General features: G+C 63.9%; 1 protein-coding gene across 1 annotated transcript; it reads left to right on the forward strand.

Annotated features, from left to right (window-relative positions):
• Positions 1–978: 978 nt before the first annotated feature.
• Positions 979–21125, forward strand: LOC117643561 (protein vein). Its single transcript, XM_034382513.1, has 5 exons — positions 979–2053; positions 17340–17502; positions 19186–19325; positions 19769–19874; positions 20108–21125. Exons 1-5 carry the CDS (start codon positions 979–981, stop codon positions 20226–20228), a joined length of 1605 nt encoding a protein of 534 aa, XP_034238404.1. The 3' UTR covers positions 20229–21125.
• The last annotated feature ends 300 nt before the right edge of the window (positions 21126–21425 follow it).

Consider the following 21425-nt stretch of genomic DNA (forward strand, 5'->3'; position numbering starts at 1 on the left):
CCCCACTGCGGCAGTCCTCGGAGCGCTGAAACAAGCAGCGCCCTGCTCCATGCAGTACATGCAGTGGCCCGGCGAGTACGAGAGCGAGCGAGAGGGACCGGTGTGGAGGAGGGAGTAGCCGGCGGGGGCCGCGGGGGCCGCGGGGGCCCTGGCCAGCCAGACGCGCTACGCTCGCTACGCTATGCCTGCCCTGTTAGTCTGCGAACAGAGCTCGTCCGTGAGTGTGCCCCCGCGCCCCACCCCACCCCGCCCCTCCCAGCCCCGGCCGCCGGCCGCCCCAGCCAGCCCCGCCCCGCCAGGCCCCGCCTCGGCGCGCACGCCGGCGCGGCCCCAGCCCAACCCGGCCCAGCAGTCCTGAGACGCACGCCAGACGCGCCAGACCGCCACGCCGACCCGAGCCACGCGACGCCGAGCGCCACGCCAAGCGCCGCGCGAGCCCCGAGCAGTGCCGCGCCGCCGAAGCGAAGCGCCGCCGAAGCGAAGCGCCACCGAAGCGCCGCCGAGCGCGCCCCGCGAGCCACCGGAGCGCACGCCGGTCCACGCGTGCTGCGCGCTGTGCGCTGTGCCGGGTCATCGAGTGCTTGTTGACATGGCGCGCGCCTAGCCCGCACGGCCCCCAGCCCTGCAACGCCGTCGTCGCCGTGGTGGTCCCCGTGCTGGCCGCGGCCATGTCTTCCCCTCCCTCGCCGTCCAGCAGCAGTGCGAGCAGCAGCGAGTCGAAGGCCCCCGTCCCCGCCTCCCCCGCCCCGACGGCCTCGACCACGACCCTGGACTGGAACCTCCGGCACCGCCACCTGTTCCTGCCAGAGTGTAGCGTCCGGGCTGGACCCTCGGCCCGTGCCGGTGTAAGCCGTGCCCCAGGGGTGAGAGTCGCGGAGTAGCGGCCACAACGCCCTGGAGGACACCAAGGGCACCCTCACCGTCTGGCCAGGGGACGCCAGCGCCGCCGCCGAGGCCGCCGTCGAGGCCGCGAAGGATATGAAGCAAAGAGGCAGCCGCGAGCACCCTCATGGACCGAACGCGGACCTCGTGGACGAGTGCCGAGTGCCCGCTCCGCACGCCCTTTGCGCCTGCAGCTGCGCCCGCCCTGCGCCCGACGCCGAGGACACCCTGCAGGACGTCCTGCGCGACACCCAGAGAAGGCCCCGGAGGGCGTGGCGCGGCGCGGCCAGGCTGCGAACCGGGTTGCTGGCGCTGCTGTACGTTGCCCTGCTGGGCGGCTGGTGGACGCAGCTCGTCCTGGCCGCCGCGCTGCCTCCGCGGCCACCGTCGCCGTCCTCGCCGGCCGACACCACCTCCCCACGGCGGTTCCCTTGGACTTACGACAGCCCGGCGCAGACCGCCGTCGTGGCACCCCCGGTCTCCCGCGGCCAGCAGAAGAGGCCCGGGCCCCCAGTGGACAGAGCAAGGCCCCGGCCACCGCCACCCGCCCCCGCCGCCGCCGCGTCCGCCGCGGTCCCCCCGAAGGGCTTTTCGCAGGGCTCACTGACCGGGGGCGGCGGCACTGGCGGCAGGCCGCGTGCCCGCGGGGCGGCGGGGCGGGGGCGGTGGCGGTGGCGGGGCGGCGCGTGGTGTGCGAGTGAAGACGCGGGCCTGCGGACGTACGCCGCCACCACGGTGTTCGAGGGCAAGGCGCGGTCGCGGTCGCCGCCCGGCCCCGGGGGCGCGTACTTCGTCACGTTCGTGGTGCAGCACGTCTACAAGGACGCCCCGCGGGGGGCGGTGGGGGCGGTGGCCGCGCCGCCCCTTCGAATGCGGTCCCAAGTGCGGCTGCAGTTCGTGGAGCCGCCCCCCGCCCCCGCGGCCCCCGCGCGCCCGGAGAGGCCCCGCGCCGCGGCGAGGCATGTGGCGCAGTGCGAGGACTTGACGCGCCTGGCGGCCCCCGCCGCCCCCGCGGCCCCCGCCCCCGTCCGCGCCAGCATCAAGCCTGGCGGCAAGTTCGTCGTGTTCGTGGACCGCGTCGGCCCGCACAACTTTACAGTGCGGGGCACGCCGCTGCCGCGCAGCAGGGCCACGGTGCACGCCATCCGCACGGTGCTCTGCAAGAACTGTGGTGAGTACAGGCCGAGGCAGCCAAGGTGCTTGGGATCGATGGCACAACCTAAGTAACATGTGGAGTAGATCGTTCCAGAGGTCGAAATCCACAATCGTAATCAAACCCAAAAATGTAGAGCAGTCCATAATCGAACTGACAACGTGTCACTCATCGGCTGGGAGCGGTGCCGTGTCGTCGCTCCGACTCCGCTCTGCCAGCGCCACTACTTGCTACATTGTGTTATGATCCCGCTGTGTCTCATCGCGTTCATCTCGAGGAAAGGCAAAAGCTCCGAGTTTTGGCTGGGCTCCACCAGACCAGCTCCTCCTCTCCGACATTCGCCCCCCCCCCTCGTCCCCACCCAGTGTCTCCTTAGTTTGGCGTCGGGCTGTGTGTGTGTGTGTGCGGCTGTGCGGGTGTGTCTGTGTGTGCGCTTGGCGTTGCTTGGGCCTTAGCGGGCCGTTCACCCCTGTCACATCCCCCTTCTTAACGGCCAATAAAAAGTCTGCCCGCCCCGCCCCGCCCACCCCCCACCCCGCGCCACCCCTTCTGCGTTACGTCACGAGTGGTCCCTGTGCGATTCTCTGCATCAGAAGTAGCGCTCCAATTCAGCAGCCCACACTCGCAAAAAAAGGGAACAACGTTCTCAGAATGCTTCGATGGTGTATAAGCCTGAACGATCTGTCCCGCTGGCACTGCCCCGTTTCGAGAGCTCCCGCGGCGCCTTGGTCGACCGAACGACGCCGTCGATGTCTTTCGATATCTCGCACCTGAATCGATCCCTTTAGTCGCAATGACGAAAGGACCTTCATTGAGTTGCAACGGTCATCGGACACCCAGCAGGGTTGCGTGCGAGGCACGACCGCTCGTGTGTGTGTGTGTGTGTGTGTGTGTGTGTGAGAGAGAGAGAGAGAGAGAGAGAGAGAGAGAGAGAGAGAGAGAGAGAGAGAGAGAGAGAGAGAGAGAGTGTGTGCGCGAGTGTGCGTGTGGACCGCCCGCCACTCGCACGCAGCCCCTGATCAATATTAATTAATGCGGGGAGCGGCGAGCGAGCGAGCGGTGTTCATCTACACAGCAACAAGTCCCCACTGTCCGCCCAAACTTATCAAGCAAAGCCGCGATCATTTTCAAACAATTTATGCAAAAAATCGTTGCTGTTTTTAGAATTTTGAAAGTTTTCTTTTTTATGTAGATCGTTTGCTCTCAGCTCATTTTTTCCCCTGTGACTAAGAGAGCAAGACCGAGGCAACAATGATGTAAGCGTACAGGAACACCGGCGGGCCGTCAGGAGCACACAATAAAAGCCGCCAAATTTAGCGATCGACCGAAATGCAAACAGTTTTAAAAGCACCGGGCGTCCTATCTTTAGCCCGGTGAGCATCATCTCCTTTGTAAACTAGGTGTCCGAAAATAACGTTTAACGTAATCCCCTGGCGATGGGTTGTACGAAAAAAGACCCAGGGAGGAGTACATAGTATCCACGTAGTATCCACCCCGGCGATTGGCTGATTCACCGGTCCAGTTTAGTTTGCGCGCCGAGCTGCGAATCCTAGCCGCTGCACTGTAAGCCTTTGTTGGGGGCGGCAGGCACGCGTGGACGCGGCGCCGCGCGGCGCGGTGCTTTGCGCGCTTTGCGTGACTGTACCGCCTGATTCTGCTCGCTCGGCAATGGCGCGCGGATCAGCGACCTGCAAGTGCACACACTCACACACGTGGCGCGGGCGGCGGCCATTTTCGAAACTGGACGGATATTTCATCCTCGGCGTAGAAAATGATTGGAGAATGCTCTTCGGCGCGGCCGCCGCTCTCAGAGGCTCGAGCCGCTGTTTACTCGGTCGGCCGGTCGGGGGGAGTCGTCGAGATGTTGCTTCGGACACCGACACCGCATCGGCGCCGTCGCCTTCCCCGTCGCCTTCCCGGTCGCCGCCCCCATCACTGCCCCCATCGCCGCCCCCGTCACCGCCCTCCCGTTATTGCCTTCTCCGTCCTTCCCCTCCTTGTTGCCTTCCCCGTCGTCGCCCCATCTCCTTGGGCGTGCAAACCGCGCTGCAGTCGCTAGGAGTGCGCCGCCGTGCTGCCGTGCTGCTGCACCGGGCTGGCGGCCGCGGTGGCGGTGCGCGCCGCTTCGCCATGGCTTCGCCGCTTCGCCGCTCTCAGCGCCTTCTAATTTTAAACCTAAGCACCCCATAGATGAGAGGCGGCGCGGCGGACGCACGGCGAACGCAACGCACAGTGCGTGCGGACCGCACCGCCGAGCTGCGGCTGCGGACTGCGCCGCGCGCACCGGCCGCACACTCATTTCGCCCTGTCTCCCTCGCGCCTGCACGCGAAGCCCCTTTAGTGGAAAAGGGACACGCTGCCCGCGTTGCCCCGTCGCTTTTGCGAATCCATCCGGCCCTTCAAGGAGGCCCTCCGCACGGCGTCAGGTCGCTCTGGCCACGACGCTAGTGAGAGCGAGAAAGAGAGACAGAACGGCGACAGCGATGCGCGGAACCGCTCGCAGTCCTTGCAGTGCGTGGGCGCGGTAGGCGGTGGGGTGCCTCTACAGCCCCCGGCAATCTGTTAATTACTGTCACCGCGCCCTCACTCACACAGGCCCACGTACGCGTGCCGTCGGCGTGCCGTCGGCGTGCCGCGTGCGCACCACTCGCACCACACACCTGCGGCGCGGCCGACATAGCGCCTCAATTCGATGAGCGTATTGGCACGAGGCGTCGTGACGGCGTGCGGCCAGGTGTTGCCCGCCGTCGTGGTGCCCGCCGTGGTGGTGCCCGCCCCGGTGGTGCCGGCGTGTCGGCCTTGCCGTCTGCAAATAATGAGTCCCGCTCTTGCGTGCAGTCCACCGCGACGGACGCCACGGGGCTGGCGTGTGTGTGTGTGTAGGTGTGTGTGTGTGTGTGTGTGTGAGAGAGAGAGAGAGAGTGTATGTGTATGTGTGTGTGTGTGTGTGTGTGCATGTGTGCGTGTGTGTGTGTATGTGTTCCTGCCTGGAAACGTCATGCTCGGAGTATACATGCGATGACTTATGCCCGCTTGGCGGCGTGGCGGCGCGGCGGCGTGGCGGTGCTTCCTCCTCCAGAAAGCCAAAAGCCAACCTGGCGCGCCCCTCGCGCCCCACCTCCACGCCTTTCCCCTTGTTTATCATGTCTGAGAATAGCCGGCAATGTTGAGTCTGTTCACTGCGCCGCGGCCACCCCCGCCGCCCCCGCCACCCCCAGGCCGCCACCCCCCGGGGCCGCCCCCGCCGCTCCGCTCCCCGAATGGCGGAAGGACGCGACACCTGGGCGGCAAGCGAAGCGGCAACGACCAACCGCCCGCGGCATGGCGTGTTGCTCTTTTTCTGGACTCGGCCATCTTCTCGCGGCCCCCGACGCCCCAGCGCCCCGACGCCCCAGCGCCCCAGGGCCCGGCGCGGGCGCGCGAGCCCCAGACAAGCGCCACCCGTCTGGCCGCCACGCCGCCGCGCTGCCACGCCGCCTTCCCGCCAAACGCCCCCGCCGTCCTTCGACACCTCTCAACGCTAACACCACCAGCTGCCTTGGGGCGGCAACGGCACGGCACGGCACGGCACGGCACGGCGAGGCGCGGTTGAAAAGAGCTTCCTCCAGCCCGTCGCCCCGTCGCTTTGAAGCACTCTAAGCCGCATGCGAACTGCGAACCCCCAACAACCCCCAACAATCGGCCGAGACTGCTGGCACACTGTTGTGGAACCGGCTTTCAATGCAGTCAGTTGGAGCACCCCGCGGTTTTTGGGAGGACGCCATGCCACCCTTTGGCGGACCGGCCAACAACAGCGCTTGAGTAAAGGGCTGCAAATGATGTGTTGAATCCGACACCCGCGGGTCCCGTCGGGCCCTTCGCTGCCCTGCGCCGCGCGGCCGCTGAACCCCTCCGCCCTCGGCCCTTGTGCTTTTCCACTGTAAGATTACACCGCGCCGTGCCGCGCCGTGCCGTGCCACGCTCCCCCCGGCACGGCGGCGGCGCGGCGGCACGGCAGCGGGGATTTTTGTTGTTATGACCAAAGTGTAGGTCACCAGGAGAGAGAAGGGGGCTAAAAGCGTCGCCGCGGCCCGGCACCGCGACGCACCGCGACGCAACGCGTCTTGCGGCCGCCGACGCATTTATCGGTGTTTCCACCAACTTTGCGGTAACACTGCTCCTAAACCAAGGCGGGAAAAGGCCTCTCAGAATACTGCCCAGTCGAGGAAGTACGATTTTCCGGCTTGGATCAACCACGAGAGGCTATCACGCGTGCCAGCAGCAGAGCAGAAGGTGGTTTAAGACATCTTGGTGGTCGAGTCCACCATCAGCGTGGCGGCGGAAGCTTGGGAAAGACTTGGCGGTGTTCTCGTCCTGCCGGCCGGCGCAGACAGGCACCGAGGGCGCCCCCTGAAGCTGCAGCCTGATTCCGTGAGTCATCTTCGTCGCTCTGTCTCTCTCTTGCACTCAGGGGGCGTTCCGTATAAGTGCGAGAGAGACGGAGCGGCGAAAACGACTCTCCGAATCAGTCTGCTGAAGGCTGCAGCACTGCAGCGCGTCGAGAGGCTCCCCGTCGACGGCCCCGAGTGCCTCATCCTCTTGCCGTCCCCGCCGCCCCCTCGAGCCCCAGCCCTCCAAGGCCCTCCAAGGCCCGCCGAGACGCTGACCGGCAGACTGCCACCGAGCAGTGCTCCTTCTCCGTCACTCTCACGCGCAAGGCGCAGTGCGTGCGAGAGAGACAGCGACACCGCTCGGAATCAGCCCGCAGCTACACTGTCACCCTTCTGTCTCCACTTTACGGCCTCGAAAGGCATGCAACATAATCTCCCCTTTCTTTCGGGGAAATGTAAAAATAGTTTCGGCGCGTGGCCGCGGAGTGCGGCAAGGCGGCACGCCGCGGCACGCCGGGATCGCGGTGCACTGGCTCGACTCGCGGACGCGACGCTCGCGGAGTGGAGGGGATACAAATATCATCCGAGTCGACAATTTTTTTCGCCGCTCCAGCGGAGTGGTGCCTGTCGTAACGCACGGGAGCGAGAGAGAGGGAAAGACAATGCGCGTGGTGTGCGTGCCGGGCCGGGCCCCTGGTGCCGGGGTGGCTGCCCGACTCGCCCCGCCCCGCCCCGCCCCGCCCCGCCCCGCCCCGCCCCGCCCCGCCCCGCCCCACCCCGCCACGCCCCGCCGCCTGCGACAAGATTGGCCTGCAGCGGCCGCCACCAAAGGGAGTGGTTGGTTGTCCGCTACGCCATACGCTACGCCCTGCCTTTAAGGACCGCAGGGCGCAGGGCGCGCAGGGCGCAGAGCGGGGCAGTCAGGTCGCGGCACGTTCAGTACCGCAATCAGAATCAGGGTCAGTCGGCAAAGCCCCGCAAAGCCCTGCAAAGCCCTTTCGGCCCCTGCGCGCCTTGCCCTGCACAGCCTGCGCGAGCCCAGCTGGCGGGCCCAGCTGCCCCAAGCGCATGCCACCGGCTACTTGCTAATCAGCACCACCCGTGCACACCTGCCCCCTCCCTTCCCGCATTCGACTTATTTTTTTGGCGTCGGGTCGCGTAATTCGCGTAGTGGCAGTGCACCCTTGTTAGCCAGCAGGCCCTTGCCAACGCGTCCCGTCGGTGCCGCCCCGTCGGCCCCGTCCCGTCCCGTCCCCCGGCGCGGCGCGAGGCGTGCGGTCCCGCCCTGTCTAGACGACGCGCGTGACGTAACGCCGGGAGGGGCGCCGGCAGAGGGGAGGGGGTAGGGGCGCCAGGAGGGGCGCATTTCCCCGCCGCCGTGGCCGCCCTGGCCGCCCCCACCAGGTAACGCCGTCTGATGAGCTTTGTCCTTCAATGCCGCGCGTGTGCGTGAGTAGGCGGTGTGGCTTGCGACGTGTGTGTGTGTGTGCGTGTGGGTGGACGCTGAGGGTGGTGCGGACGCCGCGGCGTCGCGGATTGTTCCTCCATCCTGGCCCCGCCAGGCCCCGCCCTGACAGCTGGCTGGAGGCGTCGCGGTGCGTCGCGGTGTCGCGGTGCGGCGTCGGACGAGACGAGACGCCCCTTGGCGGGGCCTGGCGGGGCCTGGCGGGGCCTGGCGGGGCGCCCACCGCACCACATTTAAGCGTCTGGACGCCCCCTCCCCCTCCCCTCCCCCTCCCCGTCACCTCGCGAGTCGCGGTCCCTGTTGCGGCGGCGTCTGAGCCGCCGTGGCCGCCGTTCGGCAACCCTGCCGCCCCGGCCGGCGCCCTGCAGGGCACGGCGGCACGGCCGATCCCCCAGGCAGGGCCAGGCAGGCAGGGCCAGGCACGGCGTCCAGGCGGATCGAGTTCTGCCCTTGGAGTGCTGGGCGGGGCGGCGGGGTGGGTGCGACGCCCCGGGCCCCGGCAACAGTTCGCCCATCCCGCGGGGCGGCGCTTGAGCAGGGAGTGCCGGCGCCCCCGTCGGCGCTCGGCACACCAGAAAGCGCCGCCGCGCCGCGCCGCCGGCGTGACGGGCATGCTGGTGTGGTGGTCATGGCGATTTGGTGATTGCCACCGTGGTGGTTGCCCCGGCGGTGGCGTTGCCGGTGGCGGTGACGGCGGCGGGGCGGCACGGCAGGGCAGACCCAGGCGCCGTTGCCAGACGTCGCCGCCACCAGAAATACACGGAGGCGCGGGGCGCGGCGGGCGCGGCGGGCGCGGCAAGTGTCTCGGGGAGAAGGCGACGCCGAGCAGGGAGGGGACGTTGCACTGCGGCCCGGCGAGGTGCTTCGCGTCGCGCCGCTCGCGGATAATGAGATGTGGTCACGGGGACGCTCTTCCGGCCCAAAAGGGCCTTGGCGCCGCGGCCAGGGCTCTGGACCAGGCCGACCAGGCCGAGCTCCAGTTCCAAGAGAGGCGTTGTGCTTCCAGAACAGGCACGATGGCCAGGCTGTACGGCGGCGGTGTCGCGGTGGTGCGGACCTAGAGGACCCACAAGGCGACTATACCCTGACTGCCCTGGCCACATCGCCCGCCCTTGCACCTTGCAGCTGCTCCCGGTCAGTGGGGACGTTTCGTAGAGGTGCACGAAAGACAGTGACGAAGCACTGTTAGGACGCGGCGAGCTGGGTCGCTCCACCCACACTGTCCTCTGGAGGGCGGTGGGCGCGGATCGGCGGGGCCGTTCAGGCCCCATGAGGCCCCACAGTTGGTTCCTACAGGTCGGTTTCAAACGCCCTGTCTCTCTCTTACTCCCGGGGCGTGCTGTGGGAGTGCGAGAGGGACGGAGCGGGCTTGCTGAGGCCGCCGCCCCCCGCCCCCTCGGTGTGATTCAGCCCCGTCTGCCGCGCGGCGCTACGCGGCGCTACGCGACGCCGAGTGACTGCGAGGCGTCGGTCGTGACGAACAGGGGCAGCAGCCGTGCCAAGACCACGTCGCGGCGCCGGTCGCGGGGAAGGGGGGAGGGGAGGGGGGAGGGGGTGGGGGCGGCCGCAGCCAAATGATTCCATCTAGATTCGTTTCTGGCGGCCTCTTTTCGCACGTTGACAACCTGGTGCGGTTGCAGCAAGGGACGCGCTGCTCTGGTTCAAAATTAGACGTCGCGAACCATGGACAACAAAACCTGAAAACAAACAAACAACCGGGCGGCCGCTTCTTTGTAACACGAATGAGGGCGTTTGGGAAATCGCAGCGAGTTAATATGAAATTTTGCATGCACGACGTGGAGGCTTGAGCCAGCCTCACTTCGGAGTTCAGCGGAGGTCAAAGCCCCCATGGTCTTCGAGTACCTTTCGCATCACACAGCAACTTGTCCAACGGCAGTAGCTTCAGGAACGCCTTTTTCGAGAATGGCCACAAAGTGCGACAGGGTTCTCCGCCCCGCCGCGGCGGCGGGGGTGCCGTCGTGCCGCCGTCCGTGCCGCCGTGGTCGTCGCGCTGTCCGCCGCGGACCGCCGCCGCTCGCTCATCGCCTGCGCCGTAATAACGTGTTATTATTATGTCCTCTGTAAATTTAAACCCTTCCACCCTATTTGCTTGGCGACGGGGTGCGGCCCGGCGTGTCTCGGTGCGAGTGTCTCTGGGAGCGTCTCGGCGTGGCGGCGCGCGGCGCGGCGGGGGTGCGGTGATCTCTTCGCGGTCCTATTATTCTTGCGAAGGCCGCCGGCCACCTCGGCCACGCCGCACACGAAGGATGAAGCAAGGAGGATGCCAGGGACTTCAACAACCCAAAATAAATTTCTTCCTCTCCTTCTTTTTCTTCCTCCTCTTCTTCTTCTTCTTCTTCTTCTCCTCCTGCACCCTCTTCTGGTGCGCTTGGAGTTATTGTGCGGCCGGCCGGGGGTGGCCGGAGTTGGCGACAGTGTCACCACACTTCGCTATCCCCCTCCCCTCCCCCTCCTCCTCCCCTCGCCCGGGGACGCCCCGACAGTGCCGACACCGCCGCCGGGGGCTCCAGAATGATGGTACTGCCGGCCCGGCGCTTCGAGTTCAAAGCTCCCGCCTCACAGACACGCACACGCACACACTGCCAGACAAACAAGAAGAGAGCGGCGACGCCCTCTATTGGTGGTCGTTGGATTGGAGGAGCCTCCAGCCAGCGCGGCGTCCGAAACTCCCAAACTCCGAAACGGCAAGGCGGCGGCCGTGGCGGCCGTGGCGGCGCGCTTCCGGACGCGGTCCACGCTAATCGTCTTAATTCGTCGCGTCATTTAATTGCCTGGCGGTGGCTCGGGCTGCGTCGGCCGCGTCGGCTGCTTCGCTTCGGCGCTGCACTGCGGCCCGGCGGCCCGGCGCTTGCCTCCGCCACTCACTCCACTCACTCCCACGCCGCGCTGCTCGGGATCGTCGGGATCCCTCGGGATGCATTCCGGACAACAACAACTGGGTGTTCCTTGTTGCGCGGCCGCCTCCGGTCACTCCCCCCCCCCCCTCCGCCCTCCTTCCACCGCCCCTCCGTTTCCTAATTTCCCCGCTGCGCATCGCTCTGTAATTTGTTGTGATCAGCTCCGCCCACTGCAGGGACTGCTGGGACTGCTGCGACTGCAGGGCACGCGGGGAGCGCCAGCCTCTCTTTCTCTCTCTCCCTCGCTCTCGCTGCGCGTGCGGCTGCTCTCCGAATTAGCTGCGATCGGCACTCCACCGGAAAGGGACCCTTCTTCTTGCCGGCGTCGCCCTCGTCGTCCTCCTCGCCCTCCTCCTCGTTCCGCCCAAGTACCGCATCGAGGCGCAGACCGCGGGCGCGGCTTCCGCGATCCTCGCGCTGCCAAACAAGAGCCCGACGGCGGCGCGGCGCGCGGGGGCGCGGCGAGAGGACTTTGCGTGTAAACCAACGTCCGTCTCTCGGGGCGGCCGCGGCGGCGCGGGCAGGGCACTTTGCGCAAGCAGTCACTTGTTTTGATGGAGCGGCTGCGAAAGTGTGCGCGGAAGAGTGGCACTGTTGTTTTCGAGCTGCAGAGCCTCTAGGGTCTCTAGGGCCTCTAGGTTCTCTCGGGCCAGGCCACCGGTGTTTAGGAGGCCGTTGCCACCGGGAGGCTTGTCAGGGAAGTCCGCTGAGGCGGCGGCTGGCGGGCTGGCTGCGCTTTACCTCGCCAAGAGTCCTGATACCATTTCCCCTAACAGTGTTGGGGGTCAATGATCTTGTCTGAGCAAGACAAAAGTACCATCGTTTTGGGCAGTGCTCGATTTCCGATTCCCAAATGATGCGAGCGTCACTGAATTGGCGGTGACGCTGTTCGGGTGATTTGTTTTCCACCGCGGGCGGTCGCGCTGCTCGCGCCGCTAGTTTGTGAAAGCAGTATTGAGCGGAGAGGCTTGACCTCGTGTCGGCGAAACGGAGGAAGAGACGGGATCACAGGGCCCGCCCTCGGCGCGTACTGCCCGGCCGCGGCACGGCACGGCACGGCGTGGCACGGCGGGCTGCCCGTCGGCCGATCGGCTCGAGTGCCCCGTCCAGCCTGGACGGCCTGGACTCCCTGGACCAGCCAGTCCAGGGCCCGGGCCCCGGCCTGGCCGACCACACATGGTGACCCCAGCCTGCAGCTCCAGGCAGACTCCAGGCGGGCTCCAGGCGGGCTCCAGGCGGGCTCCAGGCCGGTGCATTACACCACCTTGACGTACTAGAGGGGCTTAAGTAGTCCTGCCGAAAAACGCCTCGGGGCCGTGACTGCCGTGACGTGACGGGGCCCCAGATTCTCACGTAAACGCTGAGAGTGGAGTGGGCAATGTGCCGGAGTCACAAAAACCGGAAACTGATTTTTATTAAACCATTTAAAAGGTGATGTATATGACGCGCGTCTTTGCCTGTGCTCTGCTTGTTCTTGTTGCCATTCCGTCGTCCCGGTCGCCCTCATTGTGCATGATAGCTATGTATACTGATGCAGATAGTCGCTCTGTCTCTCTCGCACCTACACCGGCCGCGCCATGAGTGCGAGAGGGACAGAGCGACTCTCGGAATGAGTCTGCGGTGGCCCTGGCCCGCTGGCCTTGCTCCATGCATATGCTGCGGGCATCGCGGCGGACTGCAGGGCGCAGCTCGGGGCGCATCGATATGGCAGATGTGGCGGCGCGTGTCGCCTGCACTGCCTAGCCTGCCTAGCCTCCCCGACGGCCCTGGCCCCGCCATCTGCTTCAATGTCCCTGCGATTGGACGCCGCCGGTGGCTGCTCACAGTGTACCCCGATGGCATCTCCGCGTGCGGTACCGCGCCGCAGTCATTACTGGCCACGCTGCCCAGTGCTTTTTGTGTCGTCCCGCGCGGTGCCGCGCAGTCCCGGGCCTCCTTTGCCACCACCGCGGCGCACCGCCTTGCAGTGTGCCTCGCAGTGCCTCGCAGTGCCTCGCAGCCACGGCGTCGAGATAAAAGAATGAAACGAAACGGCCTATTTTGAGTCCCTTCTCTCCTCTCGGCCCTTTCCCGTAACAACGTGTACGTCCGCCCGGTTAATTAAAAAATATCTGCCGGTGCCATTTTTTCCCCCTCTTTCTTTTTTTACTACTTGAGGGAGCCGCGCGCTCACACCGATGCCATTCAAAAAGGAGGGGCAGTGCAGGGCCCGGCGGGGCCCGGCGGGGCCCCTGGGAACGTGTGGCGGGCTGCCGCGGCGTGCCGTGCCGTACCGCGCCTTTCGCCTCGAGCCCTCGGCGGGGCGGGGCGGGGCGGGGCGGGGCGGGGCGGGGCGGGGCGGGCGGGGCGGGGCAGTTATGGAAGCAATAAGTGGCTGCCGGCGGTACGGTATTGTTTCAAGTGAGTGTCACGCTCTGTAGCCGTGTGACTGTGGGGCTGTGTGGCTGTGTGGCGGCCCACTCCTTGCAGGACATCCTGCGGGTCCTGCGGGCCCTGCTGGTCCTGCCGGGGCAAAGTGAGTGCGCGGCAGCTGTGCGGGGACTCAGGGCGGCTGGCGCGCTGGCGGGGCTGTCTGGCGACCGGCAGGGCAGGCCGGGCAGGCAGGGCTCAGCGAGGGCAATTTGTTGGCGAGCGGAGCGGAGCCAGGCGGAGCCGAGCCACCCCTCGACTTGCAGCACTGAATGGACTGGCCGGCGACACTGGCGACACCAGACCCCAGCCGGCAGACTGATGCCGAGAGCCGTTTTCGTCGCTCTGTCTCTCTCGCAGCGATACGCGATGAGTGCGAGAGAGACAGAGCGACGAGAGCGACTCTCGGAGGGTAGCCGGGGCCATGTGGAGGGAGAGGGTCCTTGCCCCCTGCAGGGGCATGCCCAGGGTGGCCCTGAGCCCTCGGGGGGACTGCTCTGCTAGCCCAGAGGGCAGGACGTTTTGACAGTCCGAGCGCATCGTCTGGACAGTCTCCCTGGATAGGCCTTCGGGCGGGCGGGCACTAAAACTGTCAGAAAGAATTTGCGGATAGCTTAATCGCGCAGCCTACGGACGTGGGCCTTCACCAAGATCTCCGGGTCCGGGTTATCACAGTGGGCCGTACTCCCGTTGTTCCCAGTCTCATCTCCTTTCTCTTTCCGCGTTGCATCAGTCTCACTCTCGCGGTGCCCCCTGTGGCCCCCATGCCCCCGGCCGCCACCGCCCAGTGCGGGTTGATGCAATCAAGTGTCCCGTTAAGTAAAGAGTGCGTGCGCCTCTATTATGCAGATTAAAGCGCGGTGGCCGAGCGGCCCCACCGATGGGCCCCGACAGGGGCTGGCCAATGGGCCCCGGCCGCCCCGGCCCCACCCCCGACTAATTCGCCCGGAGTATTATTGGCTCTGGCCTCTCGCCACGGGAAGCGCTCCTATCAACACGCGGCGCCGATCTGTCTCGCTCCAAGAACAGCAATACATCATTCCGAGGCAGCAACAACAAAATAACAACAAAACTTTTTTTTTTTTTTTGCAATTTAGTACCGCTGCTGCGTTGCCGGTCGCAGGTTTCTCGATTTCGGGAAATGAGGCCTGCTAGTCCGGCACCGTAACGCCTAGATGCGGGCGGGGCGGGCGGGGCGGGGGGCGGGGCGGGGCGGGGCGGGGCGGGGCGGGGCGGGGCGGGGCGGCCGGCAGCGGACAGTGGTCGTCGCGGACACGGCCGGTCCATGGCAGGTGGCTTCGGACAGGTCCTGTCTTCCGCACCATATATAGCGAGCCGAACCAAACGGAGCGGAATCACTTATGCCATTTTCTTACGGCAGCTTCCAGCCAGTGGCGTGCATTTACACGGCGCACTCACACGGATGCATTCTTCTCACGGTGCACTCACGCGGTCGGCGCATTCCACGGCGAACTCTCGCGGGGCGTTCGCGGAGTGCATCCTAGCGCAGTGGGCCAGCAGACCGGTGAGGCGGTCAAAATCCCAGACGCGTTTTGAGCTCCAGAGTCGCTAAATGGGACTCGAATCGAACGTGTGACCCACCAATGGATTGCTCTCCGGACGAGCAATCCATTGGTGGGGTCACACGCTCGGTTCGATTCCTGTTTAGCGACTCTGGAGCTCAAAATGCGTCTAGCGTTTTGGCCGCCTCCATGGCCTTCTGGCCCACTGTGCCTAGCCACGCCCCCTTCTCGCCTTCACGGGGAACTCCTTTCGCCCCGGAATTCGCGGCAACAAGATCGGACTACGTGTGAGTGCCGCGTGCGCACGGCGTCTGGAAGCGAAACAACGAGGAGGCCGAATGAGTCACCGGCTGCTGCGTGCGCCGTGCCGCGCCGTGCCGCGCCGTGCCGTGCGGGTCAGGACGACGTTTCGGCTTTCCTTTGCTCCCTCATTATGCCCCCCCCCCCCGCCCTTTTTTTCGACCGCCGTGTATTGGGATCCGATTGGAATACCAAACCGGGCACCACCGCCATGGCACCGCCTTCCTTCTTAGTTCCGGGCGACAGCGCGAAAATGCGCTCCAGTCCAGTCTGTTTGTTTATTGGGCCGCGCGGGCAGAGGCAGAGAGGGGCGAGGGGGTCGGAAGAAATTGTTGGGTGATTGAAGTTGGGCCGTTTTGACGATGGCAACATTATTAGGACGAGCCGTTTAAGTATTCCTAACTGCGGTTTGCTCTGCCCCGCCCGCCGTGCCCTGCCTGGCCCTGCCCTGCACGGGTGGTCCGCCCAGGTCCGCCTGCTCCTGCCCCTCCCCTCCCCCTCCCCTCCCCCCCCTCCCTTCCCGCTGGCCACTCTTCTTTGTTTTCTCGGCCGCCTTTATTGTGCATGTCTCTATTACCGTCTAATGGTCCGGCCGAGGCCGGCATCGGACCATTGGGCCTTTGGGCCTTTGGGCCTTTGGGCCTTTGGGCCTTTGGGCCTTTGGGCCTTTGGGCCTTTGGGCCTTTGGGCCTTTGGGCCTTTGGGCCTTTGGGCCTTTGGGCCTTTGGGCCTTTTGGCCTTTGCATCGGACAGACGGAAGGACGGGCACCGTTTACAGGCTTTCGTTTTCCCGCGTTACGTAGTTACGCATTGCTTGGGAGCGATAAAGGCTTAACCAATTTGATACATTGATTCCCACGAGGCCAATAATTGCTGTTCATCGCGGAGTGTCGAAAAGGCCTTTTCTCGAACCGCTTCCTCTACGCTCTTCGGTCCACCTGCAATCCGAAGGACCCGCAGGGACTGGCGGTGGGTGACTCACGGGGACGCCGGTAACAAGCGGCGGGGCGGGGCGGGGCGGGGGGGCGGGGCGGGGCGCGCGGCGGCCGGGCAAGAACCACAACACGACGCCGCAACGGAAAATCGCCCAAAATCAGGTCCAAGCAGCACGAAAAAGGAAGAGCACCTCCCTGCAGCAGCGAGGCAGCGGCCCGGTACGCGTGGGGGGCCCACGACCCTTACCCCACCGGGGGCCCCACGCCCCGCCCCGCCGCTCCGGTGGGGCCCCTCAGCGCCCCGCGGCGGCCCGGTCAGTGCTTGCTCGCTTGCTTCGGGTCACTTTGGCCCCAGCCGGCGAGGCGGCGAGGCGCGCGGTCTGCTCGCTGCGCCGTCGGCTTGCGTCCCGTCCCGTCCCTCCAGTCGTCGTCCACGGCCCGTCGGCACGAGCCTGGCCTGGCCTGGCCGGCAAGTCAAGCCTTCTGACGAGAGCCTGCCAAGCGGCGGCCCACCGCAAGCAGCGCGCCCCTGCCGGATGGGCTGCCTACCTGCCGGGCGGCCTGCCTGGACTTGACTGGAGCGAGGCCTGGACAGAGGCCTGGCCGGAGGCCTGGACAGAGGCCTGGGAGCTGGCCGAGTCCTCTCCGCTGGTTGGTCCCCGGTCCCCTTCAGAGTGCCAGACTGACCCACCCAAAAGGAAAGAAAATAGAACTTCCTCGAAATCGACGAGCGATTTGATCCTGCCCGCTTGGCTGCTTCTGCCGCGGAGTTTCCCCCCGCGCTGTCTCTCTCTGCAGAGGGAGCGGCAGAGAGCCGCGTCTATTCGTCCATTCGGCCGAAGCAAACTGAAAAGCGAGCGGGGTGATCACGGCACCGCGAACTGCCGCGCGGCGCGGCGCGGCGCCACCATCGCCCCGGCCGCCGCCTCCGTAAACAAGGGCAATAAACACAATCAATAACTCTTACCGCATCAAAGACCGCCTGCCGTAAACGCGCCGCACTGCGCGGCACTGCGTCGCACCGCGCGCCGGACGGGCGGCGGATCGGCAAAACGCCGCGAAACGCCACCGACGCCGCACGAGAGCGAGGAGTTTTCGGTGCGCTGCCCGGCTGGCCGTGCCCCGTGCCCAACAAACACGAAAGAGTGCTCGTTTTGAGGTCACTGCTACTTCCTATGGGTGAAGATTACGGCAAAGACCGAGTCATTTTCACACTTAACGACTGTCATTATCTGACTATTTTGTGGCCTGACCTGATCTAACCTAACCTAACCAGACCTAACCTCATCTTACCTAACCTCTAGTTGACCAAACATAACCTATCCTATCCTAACCTAACCCAACCTAACCTAACCTAACCTGGCGTTTGTTCTCCCTGTTGCAGTGAAGCCGCCCGAGGTGTGGGGGCTGCGCGACGTGACGGCGCGGACGCGGCGGAGGCTGCGACTCGTCTGCCGGACGACGGGCACCCCGCCGCCCGCCGTGCAGTGGTTCAAGGACGGCGTCAGGGTGGCGGCGTCGGGCCGCGTGCGCCTGCTGCACAGCAAGTGAGTACTGTCCCCTGTCACGGGGAGTGCGCCAAGCAAAAGGAAGGCGGCGGACGGGAATCGAAGCCGCGCCAGGTGGCGTCCTTGCTGAGGACGCCGAGCTCTAACCGACTGCGCCACTGAGAACGATGCATTGCAACAGCCACAGCGCACGCTGGACTTAGTATTTCTGATTGACTTTGAGCCGCCAGTCGTAGCGTACGAGTCTACCCTTTCGCGAGCCACAGTTAGCTTCCATGTGTAAGCAGTGCTGCCCCGCGCCTCTCTCCTCTCTCTCCCTCCGCTTACCTACATACCGACTCACGCACAGGTGCGCGACCACCCCCGCACCGGGCTGCCCCCTCCCCTCCCCCCTCTCCCTCTCCCTCGGTGCCCCGGCTGCCCCGGTCGGCGGGTTCGGCCCGAAATATTCCCTGGGCCAGCCTTGGCCGGCCGGTTGGGTGCGGCGGGGCGGGGCGGGGCGGGGTGCGGCGGGGCGGGCGCGGTGGGGCGCGGTGGTGCTGCGCGAGGACCAACCGGCGCCCGTTTCAACTTTCTTCTGCTTTTCCCCAAAAAAAACGTATAAAATTGAAATTTTTGGTAAATCCATTTTTTGGAGGTTGTTAACCTCCATGGTGAAGAAGAACGCGAACTTGCACCATCGATTTATTTGTCTGCGTGAATTCCAAATACTGCTCTTTCCATTCCATTTTCGGCCAAGTCCTCCTTTGACCTGGGTGGTAACAACGCTCGCGCCGCTTCCTCGTGCAGCCTGCGTGTGTGTTTGTGCGTGCGCGCGTGTGTGTTTGTGTGTGTGTGGGTGTGGGACGGGTGTGCTGCTGGTTCCTAGGCGCCGCGCAGGGGCACTACGATGTACACGGCGGTCAACTGGTCTGCGTTTCGCACATCACACCCTCCCCTCCCCCTAGCCTCCGCATCTCCCCCCTCCCCCTCAATTTATACGCCTTGGCCAAATAAACTTGAGCGTCCGCAAATGAAGGGGCTGCCCCAGGCCGCGCCGCGCCCGCCCTGACCCGCGGCACTAACCCGTGCAACATCGCCGCCGTGCCGCCGCACAGTGGGCCAGAGGGCCGGTGGAGGCGCCCAATACTCTCGACGTGTTTTGCGCCCCAGAGTCGCTGAATGGGACTCGAACCGAGCGTGTGACCCCACCAATGGATTTCTCGTTCGGAGAGCAATCCATTGATGGGGTCTCGCGGCCGGTCCGTGTCCCACTTAGCGACTTTAAAGCTCAAAGCGCGTCTAGAGTTTTGTCCGCCTGCACCGGTCTTCTGGCCCACTGTGCACCGGGGCGGGCCCCCGTCGGCCGTCCCGGCGCAGGCCAGCTGGGCGGGACTGCCTATGCTGGAAGCGGCAGGCGCCAGCCGTCGGACAGTCGCCGCTTCCAGCGTGCGTGTTTTTCCCATGTTCCCAGCTGTGGACACTCGCCGCGTCTCGCGCTGCTGGCAGCCTGCTGCAAGGCCGTCGCGTGCGTGTAGTGTAGGCCCAGAGCAGGCGGCACTGGCCGTGCTGCCGCAGTCCAAGTGATAACTGCTTCCCGTATCTCTGACGTCCGACGATCTCCGCCGAGTCTCTCTGAGTCACCCACCCACCCACGCGTTGAGCCCGACGCGCCCTGACGCACTTCCTCGGGTCCCTTCTGCGGGAGCAATTCGCCCTAACGCACTCTGTTTGCTTGTCCAGGAAGAAGTCCGCGCTGGTGATCGCGAAGGTGCGTCCCTCGGACGGCGGCCGCTACGAGTGCAAGGCGACGTCCGTGATGGGACGCTCCGACAGCGCGTCCGCGGCCGTCACCGTGCAGGCCGACACGCGGCAAGACAACGGTGAGTCCATCTTTCTACAATTTATTCCTCCCACGTGGTCTCACATATAAATTTGTGTTCTTTTGTCCGAAATTTCGCGCCATTTTGTGCGATTCTAGGTGCAAAATTTGTACGAAAAATTTCGCAAAAGAGCCGGCGTTTTGCAAGCCGTTGCATTCTGTTTACGCGGCGGCTTTGGCCCTTTTACTTTTATTCTTAACTTTCGCTCTCGCTTCTCCATTCAATCTGTTACATTGTTGCGCGGAAGGCGCGGAAAGACAAACAAAGTGTGCTGCCAAGGTTTCCCTTCCCCTGGGGGTGGCTGGGCCTCTGGCTGGGCCTCTGGCTGGGCCGGGTAGCTGCTGCTGCTTTGGATGCGCTGCCCCCGGCGCCGCCACAAAGAAAGAAGAAAAAAGAAGCAACAAACATTGGTAACGACAACCAAACCCGTTTTGCTGTTGCAGCCACCACACTGTGGCCGCTGGTCGGTGGACGCTGCCCCTTCGACGCCTACTGTCTCAACGGAGGCACCTGCACCTACTATGACACGGTCGCAGAACTAGTCTGCCAGTACGTAACATTTCTTTTAAAAACTGCGTCGATGGCGCGGATTGTTTGTTTTGATCATAAACAAGGCGGCTCCACGGACCCCTGTTTGATTTAGACTGGTAGGCGGTCTAGAAAATGGAGCAGGGTCGCGGTGGTGGTCCTCTATGCATGCAGAAAGACGACCAATCATGACTGGTCGTTCAACAAGTGTCCCTTTTTGGCGGTGGTTTGAGACGGTGCTCTGATTGTTGCAGGTGCGCGGAGGGCTACAAAGGGCTGCGCTGTGAGAACAAGGACGTGATAAACCGCGGCAGCCTGTACCGGCACCAGTCATACTTCTGTAAACTAGGCATTTCGAATTCCTACTACTGTTAGAGCCATGTTGCTGTCTGCGCCTCGCCCACAGTGTGGGCCCCACACCAAAGATTAGGTTTATGCTGGCCAGGCCCGCTTTGCCGCAACACTGCTGGCTACCCTGCTTAAATACTTATTTATTTAATTCGTAATATGTTCCATTTTGTTTTATATGTTGTACAAAATTAGGCCTTTCCAACTTTTATAAATATTGTTATTATCATTTGTATTATAATATTAATGATAATTATTATTTTTATTTGTGATCTCTTTCGGATAGTGATGATTTCTTGAACGACGCCTAGTTCGTTGTGGGTTCTATGTTCATCGCTCAGTCATCTATAGAGTTTTCAACTGTTTCAACCTTCAGTAAATTTAATGTGATAATAATGCCCCAGCCCAGTCAGCGTTCCTATGTACAAGTGTGTAATCTTAATGAAACACTGAATATATTTTGTTAAAATGTTTAGACATAAGTAGTCAAAGTTTAGAATGATTCCATGTTTATGTAAATCCCTTGTTAAAAGGTCGACGTGGCCGTTGAAACTTCAAATTTCAATCCAGTATTTTCTGCTTCTGTAGTAAGTGGGTTCATTTCCCAGAGTTGGTTCAATGCACTGTGTATTACTTTCCGTAGCGGAATCAGGCGCCATTTGATTCTAAGCAAAATCGTCGAAATTTCGTACTCTGACTGAGGTGGGTTTTCTTTGCCAAACGAAACGCCATGGAACTCACGATGAAAGAAAACAGACAGCACTAAGAGCGCCAAACAGCATGGTTATTATTGTTACACTGAGAGAAAATAAGACTTACTATGTGGAACGGAAACTTGTGGTGACTGTGAGCGCCACGTGCGCCGCCTCGGTGCCTCGGTGCGACGGCGCCCGGGCGGCGGCGGCACGGTGGCATGTCGGTATGGTGCGAGACTTGTTCTTGATGACTGTCGGGTGGGAGGGGAGGGGAGGGGCGGGGGGCTGGGTCTTTGAAAATAAAAAAATAAAACGCTAACCTCGAATGAAAAATGAATGAGAAAGCAATGTTAAAGTTGTCGAATGTGATGTTTGTAAATAGAAAGATGTGAGTGAGAAGAATGTGCATTTACCAAAATAAATCAGGTACAAACTATCCTGCAAACGATACGTCTATTTTTGCTGACCACCTGCCCCGCCATATCTAACCCCCTCGACGGGCACTCGCTTCCTGCAGCCCCGCAGCCCC

This window comes from Thrips palmi, unplaced genomic scaffold (genome assembly GCF_012932325.1).
Source record: "Thrips palmi isolate BJ-2018 unplaced genomic scaffold, TpBJ-2018v1 HiC_scaffold_1, whole genome shotgun sequence".
Lineage (NCBI taxonomy): Eukaryota > Metazoa > Arthropoda > Insecta > Thysanoptera > Thripidae > Thrips > Thrips palmi.